The sequence below is a fragment of the Tetrao urogallus genome (genome assembly GCF_951394365.1).
Source record: "Tetrao urogallus genome assembly, chromosome: 18".
Classification (NCBI taxonomy): Eukaryota; Metazoa; Chordata; class Aves; order Galliformes; family Phasianidae; genus Tetrao; species Tetrao urogallus.
This window is the reverse complement of record NC_136831.1, coordinates 4,818,803-4,837,786: the sequence shown is the minus strand read 5'-3', so window position 1 is coordinate 4,837,786 and position 18,984 is coordinate 4,818,803. Positions and strand designations below refer to the sequence as shown.

At 51.1% G+C, this 18,984-nt stretch overlaps 2 protein-coding genes across 3 annotated transcripts; one reads left to right on the top strand and one right to left on the bottom strand.

Annotated features, from left to right (window-relative positions):
• Window positions 1-960: 960 nt before the first annotated feature.
• VCF1 (VCP nuclear cofactor family member 1) lies at window positions 961-8,132 on the top strand (the record flags this gene model as incomplete). Of its 2 annotated transcripts, XM_079544434.1 has the most annotated exons (5): window positions 961-1,007; window positions 2,426-2,522; window positions 5,743-5,784; window positions 6,062-6,124; window positions 7,890-8,132. In XM_079544434.1, 5 exons carry the CDS (start codon window positions 961-963, stop codon window positions 8,130-8,132), a joined length of 492 nt encoding a protein of 163 aa, XP_079400560.1. The 2 variants fall into 2 exon arrangements, with proteins under 2 accessions (XP_079400560.1, XP_079400561.1); XM_079544435.1 differs by lacking the exon at window positions 5,743-5,784.
• A 1,031-nt stretch (window positions 8,133-9,163) lies between these two features.
• Window positions 9,164-17,964, bottom strand: COG1 (component of oligomeric golgi complex 1; the record flags this gene model as incomplete). Its single annotated transcript, XM_079544214.1, has 14 exons — window positions 9,164-9,304; window positions 10,615-10,690; window positions 10,795-10,904; window positions 11,365-11,473; window positions 12,045-12,172; window positions 12,437-12,598; window positions 13,196-13,342; window positions 13,774-14,544; window positions 14,691-14,901; window positions 15,774-15,927; window positions 16,008-16,178; window positions 16,552-16,733; window positions 17,382-17,626; window positions 17,698-17,964. The coding sequence occupies 14 exons, from the start codon at window positions 17,962-17,964 to the stop codon at window positions 9,164-9,166; spliced, it is 2,874 nt and encodes a 957-aa protein (XP_079400340.1).
• Window positions 17,965-18,984: the final 1,020 nt, after the last annotated feature.

Below are 18,984 nucleotides of genomic sequence, written 5' to 3'. Positions count from 1 at the left end.
CCCTTCCTTGTGACCTCTCCAATCCTCTCTTACTGACAGATGGAGGTTCTGGGCGTGCAAAACAGAAAGAGGGGCTTTGTATTCCACAGCAGCTTCCACATACACCTGCTTCTCTTCTGTCAGGGTTTTGTCTGTTCCCTCCTGCTGAGCGAGGTCAGAGGGGCTCCTTCTGCCGTCAGCTTCAGGGTGACCGTGCAGCCCACGTGTTTTAACCGCATTTAAATCGGTGTCTTTCCCTCCCTTTGAGCCGGGAGCTCTGTGGCCAGGCACCTCCACGTGCGCTGCTTTCGGGGCACTTCTTCCCTCGAGCTCGGCTGATCGCGGAGCTTTGGAGCCAGCCCCGCACTGCCCCCCAGGGCCGCTCCTTCCCCTCACCACCTTGACGCGGTGATTTTCGATCACTATTTTCACCCCGTCCCGAAGTTTCTCCGGGACTCCCGCCACCTCTTCGGGCAGCAGGTCGAGGGACTGCGCCACATCGCGGGCCTCGGCCTCCACCAGCGCCTGGGCCTCCACCCGAGGCTGGGCCGCGGCCTCCCGCTTCTTCTTCTTCTTCTTCAGGGCCGCCTCCTCCCGCCGCCCGTCTCCCTCCGCTTCCAGGCCGGGCGCGGCCTTGCAGTGCGGGAGATGAGCGCGGAGCCGCTTGAAGGGCCGCCGGCAGTGCGGGCAGAGCTCCGTGCCCGGCGGGGCCTCGGCCATGGCGGGGCCGCTTTTCCGTCAGGCGGCGCGGCAGACACCCCTTAACGAGGGGGCCTCAGGGGGTCGAAGTGCGCATGCGCACAGCGATCGGGGCGGGGCTAAGGCGAGCGTCGCGCACGCGCATAAAGATAAAGGCGGGGTTAAGGCGGGCGGCGCGCATGTGCGGGAGGTGGAGACGCCGGAAGCGGCGGTGGGAGTCGAGCGGTGCCGGAGCTCCTCAGCGGCGTCGGAGCGCACCGCGGCCGTCGGGCTGTGCCCGCCATGAGCTGCCGGCAGCCGCTGCCCAGCGAGCGAGGGGCCAGGCAGAGGTGGGAGCGCGGCCTGAGCGTGGAGGGAGAGGAAGGGAAAAGGGAACGCGGCCTGAGGCGGAGGCGGGCCTGAGAGGGTCTCGGCCTGCTGGCGACGCGGGTTTGTGGGGGGAGGTGGGGAACGGCTGTGGGAGCGAAGGGGAGCGTTGTGATCGGTGAGGATGGCCTGGCTGGGGGCTGAGCTGCGTGCTGGGACGGCAGTTGTCTGTGTCGAGGTGTTGGGGGGGGGGGGTTGAGGCCGCAGCAGGAAGCTGGGGGTGAGGGGAGGGAGCTGGGCTGGGGGGCGGAATGGCAGAGTGGGGGTGGTTGTGTGGGGACACGGCGTGTTTGCAGCGGGGCGGGGAGTGGTTCTGCTCAGCAGGGCGCTGTGACAGCATGGGATGCTGAGGTGGGCGTCAGGCAGCCGCGCTGTGGCCGTCCCGAGGGAGGGAGAGGCAGGAGGCAACTTCTGGTCTGCAGGCGTGGGCCGAGGCTGCTGCTGCAGCTTTTCAGCCAGAAAGATTCAGTTATAAATATCTTGCCTGAGTCTGTTTTGACTCATTTGAGTGTGTTTATGTGTGTTAATCCTCAGTTATCTAAGTGGTTTTCTCCCAGTGTTTGTGTAACGCTCAGCATACTGAGGGTCTGGCAGACCAACTGTGTTCCCATAGTGGGAAAAATCACCTGACGTTAACAGCCAGGTTTTGCTGACACTGAGGGACAGCGGTTCACAGGGATTCTAAGCTGCTGTTATTGCTAAGCTGCTGTGGAGCAGTGCTGATGTCATAAGAGGATGGCAAATAGATCCGAATAGGAGAAGGATTTGTCTTCTAGGATGTGCTTTCCACCTTAATGTCAAGCAAACCTTTCTTCTAGAATGCAAAAAATAAACATGGTTCAGGAGTATGATTTGATTTCAGATGCTGAGTTGGGAGACTGAAGAAAGTCGTCACAGGCTCCAATTGTAGACTCACGTCAACAAGATGAAAGTAACTGGCTGTTTATTGAAAGTGTGATCACTGCTTTTTCCAGCTGCTCTTTTCAGCCTGTCAGATGTTTACCAAAGTCCCAGGCTTATTTATAGATGTGCCTGAACACTGAGAGCGGTTACAAGGCTGAGAGTTGTTGAAGACATTTGTTTAGAGAGATGCTCAGCACTGTTTTTTAATGGCCAGTGCGAGTCCTTGACCCTTAAACTGGTATGAAACATCAACCTGACTAATTGGTGAGGAGGAGGGTTTTCTCCATAGAGAAAAGCTAAAAAGAGAAAATGATGCCCACGACACATCAGAGGTTTAGATGCATCTGTCATTAATTTAATGAGTTTTCCTCTTGTTTGTTTTTTTTCTTCTGAAGAACCACCTTTGAAGGACAAAGCCAGCAGTACAGCAGGAGGCTGATAATCTTTTTTCTCTTCTTTCTCCCTGATCTTTCCTCAGGAAGAGGAGGCGCAATGGCAATGAAGATGACAGTCATATTCCACAGACCAAACGTAGTACCAGGAATACTGTCCTTCAGGACTCTTGGGACACTGAGGTGAGAGCCTTCTTGGACAGATTTAGTTTCCTTTAATGCTGAGTTGAATAGTTGGATTATCTGATGAAATTGCATTCGTAGGGAGTTGTTGATGAAGGCCTGTTTTGCCTTTGTGTACGACACAAACTCTGTTATGTATCAGAGTCTCAAATCTGTAAAATGCAGCTTGGATATCAACACTTTTCACTGGAAAACATGCTATGTTTGACCAGAAGGCTTCTGTCTGCTGTGGTCTCGTCCCTCACACAGCAGATGTGCTGGCATGGTGTCACTTGCTAGCATCTGAGATTTAAAAAAAATAAATAAATGAAAAGATGCTGATTTTCACGCTGCCACCAGATTTCCTGCATTGTTGCCTGCATTAATCACCTGCAGGTTCACTGGGTGCATTTCTAGTTAGCAGTGTAGTTTTATTGCAAAGCTTTAATGGAGAGGAGCTTGCACTGCAGAGGGTGCCTGTTAGTTTGTGTCCCTGCAAGTTATGAAATGGATTTCTTTTAAGACTTTAAAGTGTTTTTTTTTTTTTTTAATGGAGCCCCCTCTCTCTGAAGACTGACCTTAATAAGTAATCACAAGATATTGTTACATTGAACCACTAGATATGCTTTGCACCACATGTGGTATGCTCTGTACCTGAGCAGCTTATCTTTTATCACATAGCAATGCCTTCAAATGCACACTTAGATTTAAAATGATGTCAGCCTCTCTATCCCACCATCACTTCTGTGAAGGCTTTCTTTTAGCCAGCACAGTTTTACCAGTGGCTGCTGTGATAACCAGGACTGCACAGCTGAGATGTCCATCACGAGGGAGGTTGCTCTGATGGGAGATGTTGCTGTTAGCTGTGATGTTTTTGCCAAATGTAGGACTTGCTGGGTTGGAGTTGGTTTTGCTTCTTGGGTATAACGGGTAGAAGCATGGATAGCTGCCTGCCAGCTGACACAGAATCACTTGTCCAACAGGTGGAACACCTCTTCGTGTGTAGAGTAGTTAATGGCTAAACAAGCTTTGTGGCGGGAGGAGGAAGAATTTAGTGTGGAACAAGGGATTGAAATGGGAGTAATGCAATTGAGAATATCAGGAAAAACCTTCATGGTGAGTGGCAGAAGCACCTTTGCTTGTCCTGTGAGCACTTGATGTTTGGCTGGGCGAAGCCACTAAAACACAGCAGTGGGAACAGCCTCGTAGCAGACACGTGGGAGCAGATGCCCTTCCCTCTGTCCTTAACTGCTGTTTTGTTTGGGGTGCCTGTGAGTGAACAGCATGGGTCTGAGCCGCCCGCCCCGCTGCTGGCAGAGTCAGAGCAGAGTTCAGTTGCTGAAGCTAACATTAAGATCCCTGCTTCATGCATGCACTTGCGTTGCAGAAGTATGCTTTAACACATTAAACCCTGATGTGCAGGCGAGGGGATCCTCCTGGTGCTGCTGGAATGAGGAATGTGTGTGCTGGGCACAGTTCTGCAGAAATCAATGTTCCCTTTCTCAAGGGAACAAAATTCACCATGTTTTTTTACTGATGAACAGAGCTCTTTTTTTATTTTATTTTTTTTTTTCCCCCTGCTTGTTTTCTTGTGGTGTTGACTCACTGAACTGAGCATGCTCAGAGATTAAAGCCGTGAGATTAAATCAGTATTCAATGTTTCTTTGAGGACTTCCTGTACTAAGTGGAGACATTTTGGTGCTTGCAGTTTGCAAGTGCTTCCGATTGGTGTCACTTTGAAACTGTTGCCACTTTGTAATGCTTGCACTTAGTTTTCTGATCTGTGGTTTGCAAGAGGAGCTCTGGCTGATTCAAAGCCCCCAGCAACTGTAGGAGAGGAATATGAAAGATGGTGTGTTTCCATCTGAGGGCACCCACACCTGCTTTTTGTCTCATGCTGGCTAAAGCTCTGATTCCTTTAGCCTCCCTTCATTTGAAAGTTGGCTTTCCTTCTCGCAGGGTGATTGACCTGCATCACCTTGGTTATGACCTGCAAAAACCAGCTGGCCGTAGTCCTCAAATAGAACCTGGCTCACGGCAGCCCTTTCTGTGTTTTGTCTTGTTCTCTATAGCTGATAGCCAAGTGTTAGATGGTGGCTGTTCATGTGGGTCATTTGATGGCATCGCTCAGTCCTTGCTTGGAGTCACAGCCCTCCTGTGAGCTGTGTGTAATGGGAAGGGGGGGGTCGCTGTTTTCATCTGGGGCAGGCAGCATTTTTAACTCCAGCTGACTTAACACAGCTGGGAAGCAGAGCTGTTCTTCAGCAGCCATCAGTGCTGCCTCTTGGCGAATTGCTGTGATGATGTGCAGCTCCTCCTGCTCTCAGAACAAACCACTCCTGCTCTCCTGGGTGACAACTGTGGGAAACTGCTTTGCAGTTCAGTCCATAAGCACACATACAACCACGGTGGATGTTAGCAAAGCAGAGCATTTGCCACTGCGCTTTGTTTCCTGTTCATCCTGTCCTCTATCTTCTCCGTTTACCAGCAGGTTAGCTTTCTTGTCTGCACAGATACCTGCTGATTACTTCAGCAAGGCTCTGCTGTTTCGACTAGCCTGTATGGCAGGTTAGGCAGAGCTGCAGTGGATCTGCTGAGGAGCTGTTATGTGGGGAATCGGGGAATGCAGCACTGTGTTCTGCAGCCTGGGAATCACTGGGGAAAAAAGCCCTTTGCTCTGTGTTTTTGTTTTTTTTCCCCTTGGAAGGAAGGGAGGCTGCAGTGTTCCAGCAACTCTTTTCCTTCTTGAACCCAATTTCTTAGGATTCCTTTCTGTTAGCCTGACTGATGATGGGATTCCTCAGATATTGCTGCTGGAGTTTGCTGACACAAGGCAGCAGTTGCTTCTCTCAAATAGCTGCAATGCTACAGGAAAAACTTCTATGCCACTCTACTGCCATGCTGAGGAAGGGCTGGTCTAAATTTTAATGGAACCAGATTAATTCTTTGTTAAATTCAGCTTAGATCATACTGCTCTTAAGTTTTCGCTCTTAGTGGTTGAGACACAGCATCACAGATCAGCAGATGGATGCAGGTAAATAGTTTCCAAGCAAATGTCCAGGTAAAACTTGTGTTATGCTACGGGGGGCTGATGAGGGAGGAGCCCTTTTGATGCTTCAGATGCTCATAAACTCTCACAGGGCTTTCTTCTGCCCTTTTGCTTAAACCTTTGTTTCATTGTGTAGATGCCTGTCATTGCTGCCATGATGACTATAAGGATTCTTTTTTTGTCTAATTGTAGTCCAAATGCGTAACAGAATGTGCACCACAGCCTGGGGAAATGGTAGGTCCATGACATGATTTGGGCTATAAAGGGGCTTCGTGCTAGTGAATTTTTGCATTAGAGAAATGGAAATAAAGAGTCTGACAAACCAGAGCTGCCAACAGCCTTAGATGTAGGAAGCACGTCCCAGGACACAGTCTATGCTTCAAAAATAAATCAGTAATGCGTAAAAATAATCGTTGCTAACGGCTCTAAAATGTTTTTGTTCTGCTGAGATACAAAACTTGGGCAGCAAGCGATGCTAGGTTCTCATTTTGACTTTTGCCTTGATTTTCAGAAGGTGGCTGTAACGAAAAACAGTAAGGAACACAGACTAAAAGGAAACAAAGTGTCCTGTGCGGTGGGTTTCTCTCCAAGGCTGCTGTGACTCGTTGGGCATAACAGCACTGCGTTTCAGTATTTGTGCTTCTATGCAAAATGAGATGGCCCAGCAGGTGCCATTTCGCTGCTCCTCTCTGTCCTTCTGGTGTTCTCCCCCTCTCGAGTGTCAGTAGCAGTAGAAAGAGGACTGGGTTGCTCATGGAGTCGCATCTGCTGCTTCCTTAAGAATGACTTCATGTATTTTTGTTGTTGTTTTCTCCTTGCTAGCTGAACCTAACACACCAGCACGGGTGCAGCCTCACTACCATTGTCTTGCTTGATGTCCTCTAACAGAACTGAAGCACAGAAGTGTTTTTTAGTGCTTAGCAAAACAAGGAAACTGACATGGTTGAATCGTGACGATGGCTGGTGGAATCGGTGCCGTGGGGCTTCCAGCTGGCATCGTGAGCCACCCCCAATTTGTACGTGCCTTCAAGCCTCTCACAGATGCAGTTTGCACTGTTCTTAGATTTACCCTTAAGTGAGACTTTCTGGATGTGGTGCCAACTGTTAAATTGCAGTTGATTTCCTTAAATTTGTCTTCCTCTGCTGCTGCTGCCAAGCTCTGACTTCTGTGGTTTCAACTTGACGCTTACCAAAATGGTTTTTTTAGCTGCTGTCATTTGCAGTGGCTGCTTGTTTGAATTTCCTTCTTGCAGGATGGCAAAGTAATGTCACCTGCTGATTCTTAAGCACCTGAATCTTGGCAGTGTTGTCCTGAACAGCATAGCATAGAATGGCCTGTGTTGAAAAAGGGCCACAGTGATCATCTCGTTTCAACCCTCTGCTGTGTGCAGGGTCACCAACCACCAGACCGGGCTGCCCAGAGCCACATCCAGCCTGGCTTTCAAGTATTTCAGCTGTAGCTAATGGAGGCCCTTCATTAGCAGCCCCTAAAATGGTACAAACCAGTTTTAAGTCTTTGAAACGCTGACAGTGATGGCTAATGCTCTTGCAGTTATTACCATGGAGTGTGTTCATCCCAAATGCTGAACCTTGTCCTCCATGTGAGCTCGAGCTTAAGTTCTCTCTCTCCTCTGTGTGTGGAGATACTAGATGGCTGTCATTCTTGCACTGCTGTGTCAAGTAAATTGGCATGGAGAACTGACAGCTAACACTGCAGTCCCAGTGCTGCACTGGGAGAAGAGCTGTATGCATGTAGAGGTGTCAGAGACCTACCCTGGGCATCGCCTCACTTTAACAGTCTGTTGCTTTGGATGCTTCAGATCACATTTTAGAATAAAAAACACCTGACTTCTAGCAAAATGCTTTGCATGGTGCTTACCTAAAATGTCTGCTGACCCAGAAGTGATTCACGTGAGGCTGGTGCAGCTTTTTCCCCAGGCCCTGCCTGCCTTTACTGACGCGTGCGGCTGTGCAGGGACGTTCTTTATTTTCCAGTTCTCGGATGAATTCAGCAAACTTCACTAGTGCTAAAATGTGGGTCACGGGGACAGAGCTGATGGGCTTAAAGCACGAGGTTTGAACTGGAGGTCAGTGAAACTCTGGGTGAAAGCTTGCTCATCCCTTCAGCTCTGTGATGCTTTTCATGTGTCGGCAATAACTGCAGCTGTGAATGCCAAGAAAGCACTCGGTCGATTTCTTTCGTCCATCAGGCTGAATGCGAGCCTAAAAATCTGGAAGGGAGGGACTTGCTGTCAAGACTGCTTGCTTAACTGAGGCGTTTCGTTGCGGACAGGAGAGGAAAAGGTGTCGTTGTGCTGCTAACGTTCTCTTTGTCTCAGTCCTCCAGCAGCGATAGCGGCAGCAGCAGCAGCAGCTGCAGTAGCAGTAGCATCAACAGCCCTGACAGAGCGAGCGGCCCAGAACCCAGCCTGAACCCCGCAGTGACGGGATCCAGCCCTGTCTCCTCTCAGCCCTTCCATGAGCAGTCTGCACTAAGTCAAGGTCCTTACTTCCACATCAACCAGATCCTGAAGGAGGCACACTTCCACAGCTTACAGAGCCGCGGACGCCCTCCTACATGATGAACCAGCAGTTCCTTGCCTTCTGTGAAGGGACAGCACTGTGTAGATTGGATATTTCAACTTAGTTTGTTAAAATGAAATTGCACAAAACGCCTGTTGCCTTTTCAGTCTATATTTGAAATGAAATAACAGGTTAACAGGAAATTGTTTACTTGTGGTCTGCTGCACTATTGCAATGCAAAAGGGGCTTTGAAGCAATTTTTATAGGATTCTTTTTGGGGTGGTTTTAAAGTACGTGTCGAAAGGAGACTGAGGAATCCACATCTGTGATATAGGATTGCAGAACGTCCAATTCCAGTTGACTGCCTAATCTGTTAGCGATTTGTTGCTCTGTGTAAAATTCTTTCCAGCGTTCATCTTCAGTTTTATAAGTCTTTTTTTTTTTTATTTCAATAAACCAGTAAAAAATGTATTTGGGAAAATAATTTTTTGAGCATTTAGAAGTAATAAGACAGTAAATGCTGTCCCAGGAGTGCTGTAGGACTGCTGTAGCTGTAAGCTCTCCACCAGGTTTGGGGTGTGATGAGCCCTGACTGCTTTATCTTTACTGTTGCAGTATTGAAAATAAATTGTGAAACTAGAACCAGGAAAGCTTAGGCAGCTGTAGCCAAAATACCAGATGCCTGCTGGTTTCATTTAGTGAGCAGACACGTGGTATCTGCTGAGGAAAGCATAGAGTAGCCTGGGGAGGAGCTTTTGAAGGAAAGAGGAATCTTACATTGCTCTAATTCCAATTTCTAGCTGTGAAATGTTTTGTCTTCTGTTACATCGTGTAGTTTGATTTCTTTAACTTGACTTTTAAAGTTAACAACTCTGAAGGAATAGGAAGTAAAAGAGTAGCTAGAGCTCTGGTTCAGCAGCCAGAGTGCAAGGACTGTCCTGACCTGTTCCTGGTTTAAGTGGCATGCTACCACCTGGCTGAGGATGGAAAGTGCTGCTCTTCTGACAACACCTGTGGAGGTGTCCCCAGTCCCTGCTGCAGGGGGAGTTTTGCAGTGAAGACAAATGCAGAGAGAAACTCTTTTATTGAATCACTTGGTCATGCCAGAAAGCCATCCCAGCTTGAAGAGAGAAGATGCAGCTGTGTCTTCCTCCTCAGTTACAAGTTGCCTGAACAAGGAGCCAGGGCGCAAGGCCTCGTCTTCTGCTCTTGTGAACGCAGGAGGTGGAACCTGTTTTTAAGTACAAGAGAGTCAGGAATGAGGACAGCATACCTTTGAGCAAACCTCATCTACAGTAGCTGCAAGGGGGTACAGACTACAGCAGAAGAGCTGTTTCCAGACAACCAAACTGGCTTTGCAATGACAAGCAGTGAAAGGTTGTTCTGAGAGGTGGACGCACAGCTTCTTCGTGTTAGCAACTACACAGGAGTCATTCAGTGCTCAAACACAGTAATCTGCAGTAAGGAAAAGACTGTTGCTCAGAACAGTGGTGCAACAACAGTAGAAGCACAGCTGTGGCTTTTGTAGAGAGCTGCTCTTGAGTAATTGCCAACTTTAACCTCCCTAGAACTGTTCTGATAAAAGGAACAAGTGATTCTGCAGAGTGGAGTGAATGCAGAATGTCCATGTACTCCATAGCCATGGCTGGGGAGTGATGGAAGCAAGACAAACATCACTGCACACTTCTACGCGCTACTACAGCTGAGGTGGAAGAGGTAAAGAATACACTTACTGTTAAGCTTTGGGCTTTTTCAATAACCCTGATACTGTATCTGTTTTTTAGTACTTCTAAATCATAAGAGAACAAGGACTGCAGAGTAAGTGCCAGCAGCTCGAGTACCACTCTGCTTTGATAAAGCCAGGTCTTTATTCCTCCATCCTGGCTGCAGAAACATCAATTTGATTATTAGATTATCAATGGCTAAAGAAAATGGATCACTGCTTCCTGTAGCAGTAAGGTACCCCTTGGCTCTTTCCATCCTCAGCACAGGGAGCTCCACCTAAGCAAATGCTTTAAACTGGAGGAAACGTGGCAGCATAACGTTTGTCTGCCAGTAAAACAGCAACAAGACGAGGCAGAGCCTTTGCAAGAGAAGCAAGCCACTCGGTTCACACAGGCTGAAATACCCAGGCCAGCTTCATCAGGAGTTAAAGGTCAGCATCGCACTGGAAGGGAGTTGAAATAATTAGATAATATCCTTTAACATTTCCTGCAGCCATACTTAAACGAAACCCTTTTATGCATTGATCTCAAAACACCTCATCTGTGCAGATCTTCGCTGCATTTTCATGATGGATGTTGCTAATTTTTCACCACACAGAAAGCTGGCCCCAAAAATATCCAGGGGCCGTCAGGTTTCTTTGGAGGGGAAATCCAACCCATCTCATGCTGTGTTGCCGTAATGGTTCTCTCATTTTACAGAAAATAAAAATCAGGTTAAATATTAACTGTCTGGCTGCTTTCTTCTTTCCCTGCAAGCTCTACTGTTGGTGGGACAATGAGCACAGGCAAGGAGTTCACGTGGCTCTGTTTCACCAACCTGAGCTCTTTCTGTGTTCCTGGTCGCAGACTTCGCCTTTCGTGAACTCGACATACTGAGTGGCAGAAGTCCAAACCTTAAGAGATGGAAGAAAGAAATGCAGTTGGTCATAGGAAACAGCAGTGCTACACCTGTTTCCTGACGAGATGTAAGAATGAATAGAAGAGCTGGGTAACTTACCTGATCTGGCTGGATGCTAAGGGCAAGATATTATGGAGCTCCTGGGAGCCCAGAGCCCCGCTCCTGCTTGTGTACTGGTTCTCTGTCCCAGTCAGCAAGCCAAAGAGAACCTAGAAGGTATGAAAGCTGTTTGCAAGGAGGGCATCTGCAGAGCCGACCAGCCAACATGCTGCTGCTGAGCCTACTGGCATGGCTTTGCACAGTACTTGTGGTTGGTTTAAAGTCTGACTATAAATTGTCTCCCTTCTCTCCTTGTAACTCTTAATTGGTGCTGCTTGCTGTTACTATAGTTGAGTTCTGGGGCTGTTTCAGCACTACTTAACCCAATTAACATTGCACAGGCTTCAGCAAATCCTGTTAGATAAAGTTCTGCCAACTCCATGCATGATTATGTGCCGTACAGCCAGCTCAGCAAGCTCCTCTTCTTGTCACCTGGTATTAAATACCCTTCCCATTCCTGACTAAGTGCCAGTAGCTCTCTCTGGACATGAAGCAGTTTATCAAACTACCCTTCAAATCACGTTTTTTAGCACTGCTTCCTGATGGATGCATTCCTTTTCATGCACTTACAGAGGTTCGCTGAACCAGGCGATTAAGGTTGCTGTTTAGGTGTGGTGTGAAAACATCCAAGTCAAATGGATCGATGTGTCCCTCCAGGAAGTCAGTCACCTTCTCAATCCTACAAGCAGAGCAGAGGAAAGCCTGTCAGTATTTACATCCTAGTGAGCAAAGATGGCTGCTCACATCCGTGGGATGTTTTCACTGAGTGCTCTGGAACTGCCAGGGCCTCGACCTGCAGAAGTGACTGAACAAAATGTGAGCTGCTAAGAAAAAGAATAAAATCAGCTGAATGATTTCAGCTCTTCCAGGTACTGCTGTAGTACCTGCTGTTGTTTCTCCCCAGGGTAGCTCAAGGTTTGAACCCAGGTGGGAGCTTCTAACTGTTCTCTTTAGGAGCATCCTCCCAAGGTGTGCTTGCCACCACATGGCCGCACTGTGTATACAAAGCAGAGGGCACCAGCCTGCTGTCTGAACTGTCAGTTGCAGAATCCCACTCCTACACTTAGAGGATAAGCTGTGACTCATTGGAAGAAGCCAGTTCCTGTGACTGTGCACAGAGGTTGTACTGCCCTGCGTGGCCCAGGCACCACTCCTGTGGGTGTTCTGGCAGACAGCAAGGCTGCAAGTTTAAACAGCTTTGGGGCTCCACAACATGTTGTAAGTCTCCAGCGCTCAGAATGACGCTGCACCTGGAGTCATGCTTGATCCTGCTGGTTTTTGCCTCCTCGCTTTTCACTGTCAAGATGACATTCAGGTACCGCAGATCGTAGAGTAGCTGCAGAGCTCTGTTCTGCGTCATGGGGAAGCTGCCTGCTTTCTGCAAACAGGAAAAGGGCTCTTCACTGACACTGAAAATGTCAGCCCCCCAAAAAACAACCAAACCCATAACCAAACCCCTCTGAGCACACAGGCTCACACAGTCAGATCCCTTTCTGCCTCATTCTGGGGGAGGCAGAGTGCGCTCACCCCTTCAGCCCTCCCAGGTGGATATTTCCTTTTCCAGGGGACCGGAGCACAGATACTGCCCAGCGATCCCCACATCCCATGCAGGCCGGAGCCAGGCCTGATCCTACTCGTGTACCTTGTCCTGCTTCTCCTCCATGAGCTTTTCATAGGCAGCAAGCACTTCTGCCATGCAGGCCTTCAGCAGCTCCTGCAAGGTGACCTTTGGCAAAGTGTGACCGCCGACCCGGTTCAGCTCTTGGCACAGGCTGAAGAGGAGGCACTGGACGTACCAGGATGGCTGTTCAACAAAACACTGTTATTTTCATGTGGTCTGTAAGCTATGTTAGCTTCGTCAGCAGCAGAACATCGTTCTTCTGAGCTCCCTGCACCCTAGGCAACAAAGTTGCTGTCACAAAGATCTACCTGCCCCCCATAGAAGGGCTCGAATCTGAATTTCACAGGTTTTTAATCTGCTTTTGGTTACAGCAGTCCTGAAAACACAATGGGTGCAGTCCTGTCCTTCAGAGCAATCAGTTTCTGTGAAGTCTCTCTAGTGGGCTTCTATGTATAAACCAGGCATACATCCTTGTTTGGCTCAACTTTAAAGGATGGGGGCCGATCTTATTCATTTGAATACATAACAGCAACTACCTATTTTCCTTCCTCTTAAACTCACCTCTGTCTCCCTTTCCACTCACCTCTGTCCCCTTAAGAGGTGAGAGTCTCAAAGAGCAAATAACAGCACCACAGAGTGTCTGCCCTGTGCTCATAATGCCGTGCAAACTGCGTGGTAGGTCAGCATACTTTGACAAAGCAGTGGTTTCGGAAAACATCAAACATTTTCTCCTCCCATCAGATCATTTCTCTGCATTTATCAAGAGAATCTTTCTCATACCTGCATAGGCAGGCGGATCTTTGATGTTACGCTGTTTCCAGACTCAGCCTCCTCCTGAATTTCAATCTCATCCCAGTTGGTGGCTGTGGCCAAGACAGAACCAGCCGTGTCTAGCAGCAATGTTGATGTAAAGCACTGAACTAGAGCCTAGAGTGCAAAACATGAAAGCATTGAGTCACAAGACTCTGGTGAGAGCAAACACGGATAGGCAGCCTTCTCCTACAGACAGGCTATCCTCCCTCACCCCCCACGCTGCATCCCACCAGGTTCCACCTCTGTCAGCTAGGGAGCAGCAGCAGCACCAATCACAGGGAGCTGAGCCAGTGAATCACAGAATCATAGAATGGTCTGGGTTGCAAAGGACCACAGTGATCATTGAGTTTCAACCCCCCTGCTGTGTGCAGGGTCACCAGCCACCAGACCAGAGCCACATCCAGCCTGGCCTTGAATGCCTCCAGGGATGAGGCATCCACAGCCTCCTTGGGCAACCTGGTCCAATGTGTCACCACCCTCTGGGTGAAAAACTTCCTCCTAAAACCCCACAGAAAGCAGCAGTGATGAGAGAAGCAGCTCCCTACTTTAGTAACAGCAGAGCTCCAGATCTGGTAAGCAGCCAGGCTTTGTTGCAGGAGTTCTGCCTTCACCTCCTGCCACTTGGCTTGCACAGGATTCACTTCTTGGACTTTCCCCTTCCCCAGCTTCTTGGTGGAGCGGGTTTCCTTCAGTGTCGTCTCCGCGCTGCCTGACCGGCCCAGGATACACTGCTTGAGGTGAGGACAAAGCTCACTCAGGGACTGGCAGAGCCTGGCCATGAAGAGGACAGCATGGAGCCTGCTATCACTGCGAGCATCCGCCCGTGCAGCCTGGAGCTCTTCACACACACAGCCCAGCACGTGGTGGATGCAGGCAATGCAGTGCTCGCGGAGCAGCCCTTCCACCGTGCTGGTGTCGGCGTAGCGGTCGAAGGCTGAGAGAGGCTGCAAGGTGGGAGCGAGCTCCTTGGTGGCTGAAGACTCAGCAGGAAGGTAAGACAGGAGGTCATCCAACCTGGCTTTCAGCTTCGAGTCCAGAGCTGAGCAGAAGCTCTGCACGCATGGCGTGAGCGCCTGGGCCTTCATGGACAGGCCGCTCTTGGTAAACTGGCTGCGGTTTGCCACGTTGACCCAAGCAGCATCTGAAGGCAGATCGCTGGAGCTCTCTGACCACAGGAACTGGGCCACATTGTGTTCAAATTGGACGTGCTTGCTCAAGGCAGAGGTGTTGGATTTGGCCTCGAGTTCCTGCAGGGCTAAGATGAGAAGCTGTTTGGAGCTGCTTGAGATGGATTCAAACCCTTCTTTAGTCAGTATCTAGAAAGTGAGGAAAAAAAACCAAGCTTTTACAGGTGCTTCCTGTAACACAGCACTTAAGATATGCACTTAATGCTTCTAACTGGCACCAGTGGCATGCTGGAGACAAGATGGGGAACAGAGCAAAGCTGCAGCAGAGTGCTCACCTCCAGCCTGTCCAGGAAGAGCTGCCGCAGCAGGTCCTCCCAAAAGGAAGCAGGCTTGTCCAAAAGGCGACGGCACAACACATCCCAGTTCTGGCTTATGGACTCACTTGTGAGCAGCTCCCACACTGCATCACGGATCCCCGCGAGGCCTTTCAGGCTCTTCACGTAGACCAGCAGGTTGCTGACCCCAGCCCTGATATCCTCACTGCACCTGAAGGTGGAGTTTTACTTCAGACTGGCTCAGAAACAACCCCAGAGAACCCAGGAGAAAACACATGCTACATCAAGGTGGGGGGGGGGGTTCTTTATCTGTCAATAAAAAACTCTACCTGCAAAGGCACCTGCAGGGCTCAGGGAACCTCTGGCTCTCAGTGAGACAGCTGCACCCTAAATCCCAGCAAGGAAGCCCTGCATTGGAAACCCAGAGCTACTGTGGGCATCGAAGCCAGCTGCACCCTAGGAACACCCCCACTATGCTAATTGCCCTCATTATGAGCCTGGCAAGCAGGGGGAAACATCTCATGGCCAATAAATGCACCACAGGGGGCTACAGCTGATGCCAGGGACCAGCTGGCCAGCCCAGCAGCAGCTCTATGGGTTAATGACACAAGACTGACACCCATATATGAATAACCAGGCTGCTAAGGGGCTGGAAGAGCTGTCCCCATCCACGTGGTGGGAACTGGGGAGGGAGCTGAATGCTCTATAAAGGGGCTCTGTCTGCACTCCCAGTCTGAAGAAGGGCAGTGAAGAGTAAGGAGGTGCTGGACCAAGAGCCAAAAGAGAAAGGTAAGGGATTTTGCTTTCCTTTCCTTTGTTTGTTTGCTTGTGATTTTGGCAGTATAAAGCAGCTCTAGATAAATATTATGAAGCCCTGGGCTAACCAGTGTGGTCTGCTGTAACAGAGTGCTACAGCCTGATAAGACTGTACCCTGCTGTTTTGGCTGCTTAACTGCAGGGGTGAAGGAATACTGAGCAGGGAGTCAGCAGAGCTTTGCTTCGTAGGGGTGTGTGTCTTTGTTTTGTCCTTAGCAAGGAGACCTCGTAGGGGCCTTCTGTGAAGGAGAAGAGTGTCACACTCACATAGTGATCCACTTCTGCAGAGTGTCTCTGAGATAGTCCTGGCTGATGGGGTGTGCCAGGGTCCTCAGAGTTGGCTGGAACTCCACTACAGACTCTGGGAGGTACCTGAACCAGCTGCTCAGCTTCGCCTCATCCTCCAGAACCCCACCTTTTCCTAGAAGCACATGGGATGGGGGAATCAGCACAGGGCAGCCTCCTGCCTGTAAACAGAGCTGCTGCTGGCTGGGTGCTCACCTGCTGGCTGCTGGCCTGTAGTGCTCTCCAGGGTGGAAAAGAGTAAGCCACAGGGTAGGGCTGGGTCTGGTGGCACCCCTTCAGGCATCACGTAGAAGAGAGCATGAGCTTGGTACAGGGTAGTGGTTAGCAGCTCCATCAGTGAACACACCTGAGCTTTTATACCTGCACCTGCAAAAAAGAGAAAATGCCTTTCAGTGAAGGCAGCCCCTCTAGCAGAAGTATGATAATGTTCTGTGGGTCCAGTGAAACCTTCCAGGAATGGGCTGGACAGCATGTGTCTCAGCCACGTATGTCACCTACTTCCTGGCTGAAGATAAGTTTGGCTTTAGTTCCTGAGCTCTGTTAATTCAGCACTGTGGCAAAAAGCTGCCAGGACATCCACAGTGCCACTGCAATAGTGCAACGTGGCTGAAACCCCACCACTCTGAGCTTTGCAGGATTAAGCCACCCACTTTTCTGCTTGGGTACTGCAGGGCAAAATGGAGAAGAAACAGAGCTGGTTACCCTAACTTCAAAAAGGAGGCAGCCCTGTTGTACTGACCGTGGTGTGGCTGGTTGAGAAGCTGTTGGATTGCCAGTTTCCTGGCCAGAAGGAAGTCTGCAAGGGCCTGGCGTGGGGAGCTATCCTCCAGAAGCATGATGGCACACAAGGCTTCTGCCACTGCCTGGTCTGACACAGTCTGGCACTTCAGCAGAGACTTGCTCTCCTGCAAGATGGTGGATCTGGCAAGGAAAGGAACCAGACAGTAACCAAGTGCTAGAGGGAGAAGGTCTGCTGTTTGACAGAAACGTAGGTTGGGTTAGGAGACTCTGAGCAGAAACTCTACTCAGTACTGCATTCCTCACAGCAGAAGCCTGCTGTTATTTATAATGGCTTCAATTGACCTTAAAGATCATCTAGTTCCAATCCCTGCTGTGGGCTGGCTGCCATCCACCAGATCAGGGGATCCAGGGTCCTACCCCAAGCCTGGCCTTGGGCACCTGCAGGGATGGGATGCCCACAGCTCTGTGCCAAGGCCTTGCCACTCTGTGGGTAAAGAATTTCTTCCTAACATCTAACCTAGATCTCCTTTTATTTAGTTTAAAGCCATTCTCCTTTGTCCAATCATTAACTGCCCACGTAAAACGTTGCTCTCCCTTTTGTGTATAAGCCCCCCTCAACCACTGGGATGCTGAACTGAGGTTTCTCTAGAGCCTTCTCCAGTCTGAATACCCGCAGCCTTTCCTCACAGCAACGACACTGATGCAATCCTGAGGGTGGGACCTCCCAGGGCAGAGGAGGACAATCCCTGCTGTCAACCCAGCTCAGGACGCTGTTGGCCTTTGGGCCCCAAGCACCGGCTGCCGGTTCACCACGCATCCTTCTCCCACCTGAAGTGGCTGGCGGCGGCCACCTGGCGCAGCAGGATGGGGAAGCGGGCGAGGACGGGGCTGTAGCGGGCGCGGGGCGCTTCGAGCTGCAGCAGGCCGTGCAGGTGGCGGCACAGCAGGTAGAGGCGGGCGGCGTGCAGGTAACGCCCAGCCTCCATGGCGCTCCACGCCCGCTCGGGGATGTCCAGCAGCAGCTTCAGCTGCGCGGCCGCCCGGTACAGCTTCTCCTGCACCTGCGGCGGGGCCTGCGGTTGAGAAAACGGCGTTAAGGCAGGGCTCGGAAGGCAGCACCCCCCCCAGCCCGCTCGTTGCTCACCGGCGGAGCAGGGCCGGGCCGCGTCGCCCCGCCGCGCTGCAGGCCCCGCACGGAGTCCAGCAGCCGCTCGGCGCTCAGCCGCATCTCGGCGATGGTGTCGGCCGCCTCGATCAGGTCACGGTAACGCTCGCCCACCATCTGCCGCAGCTCCTCCCGCTTCTGTTCGATGCCGGCCCGCAACCGCCGCTCCGCCTCGCGCAGCTCCGCCGCTGTGTGAGCCTCGAACAGAGCCTCGGCCTCCGCGCCCCGAGCCGCCGTGGCCGCCATCGCTGCGGGGCGGTAGTGACGTGGCGGCCGCCATCTTGGAATCGGGCAGTGCTACTTCCGGCGGCAGGCTGCCATCTTTGTGCCGGGCAGAGTGCCGCCCGGTTGCCATGGCAATAGAGATGCGGGGAAACACTCTCCACCTGCGGGCCCTCTTCGGTCTCAGCGCTGGGCCCGGGACCCTCTTGGGTGCTGGCTCCCGGGGCAGGCCCAGTCCTGTCCGCAGCGTCAGGCCGCGGAGCCGGGCCCCAACCCAGCCCCGAGGTCCGGCGGGCGTCGCTAGGGGGCGCCATTGGTTCGGCCGAGCACTCCGCGCCTGCTGCTCGTGGGCTGCTTGGGGGCGCGGCTGCCGTGCATGGGAAACAGAAAATCCCCTCTGGTTATTTGTGCTGGTTTGTGTGTTTTCCGCTGTAAATGTAGCTCCAACCTAAAGCACACACGTTATCTCCTGTTTCCAGTCCCTGGAGGTAGCAGGAAAGCTCTGAGCGTGCAGATCCTTCCCAAGGCGCTTATTGGCTTGCTTCTGCCTGTGCTCCTGCCTGGGCTGCGTGTTTCTGATCGCAGCGCCGAGCCGCCCATCCCCGCACGTGTGTGCACACAGTTCTACTCAGACCTGACAGGCACACAAATAGGGCTGTTCTTCGTGTTCTGAAGGGATTTATTTGCATGGAAACCACAGAGAGCAAAGCTGCCCCGTGCAGCGGTCGGCACTGCTGGCTGCAGAGCTCACCATTCACAGTTCGTAGCAGAGCCCGTGTCCGAACATCTGCAGCACAGACCTCGTGGTTTCCCTCCAAGCACACGCAACCTACCCAGTGTCGCTGTCTGCAGTCGATCAGATCTCCAGCAGTGGCAATTAACAGGCTCTGGTCCCTTCAGAAGCAGCACAGATGTGTTGCCAGCCCGAAAAGACAACCTCCTGCCTTGGAGTTGTTCATGCTGAGTTTCTGCAGCCCTCGCGCCTGTCACTGTTTGTGGTCACGCTTCATCTGTGACCCATCTCGTTTTGTGGCCGGTGCCCTG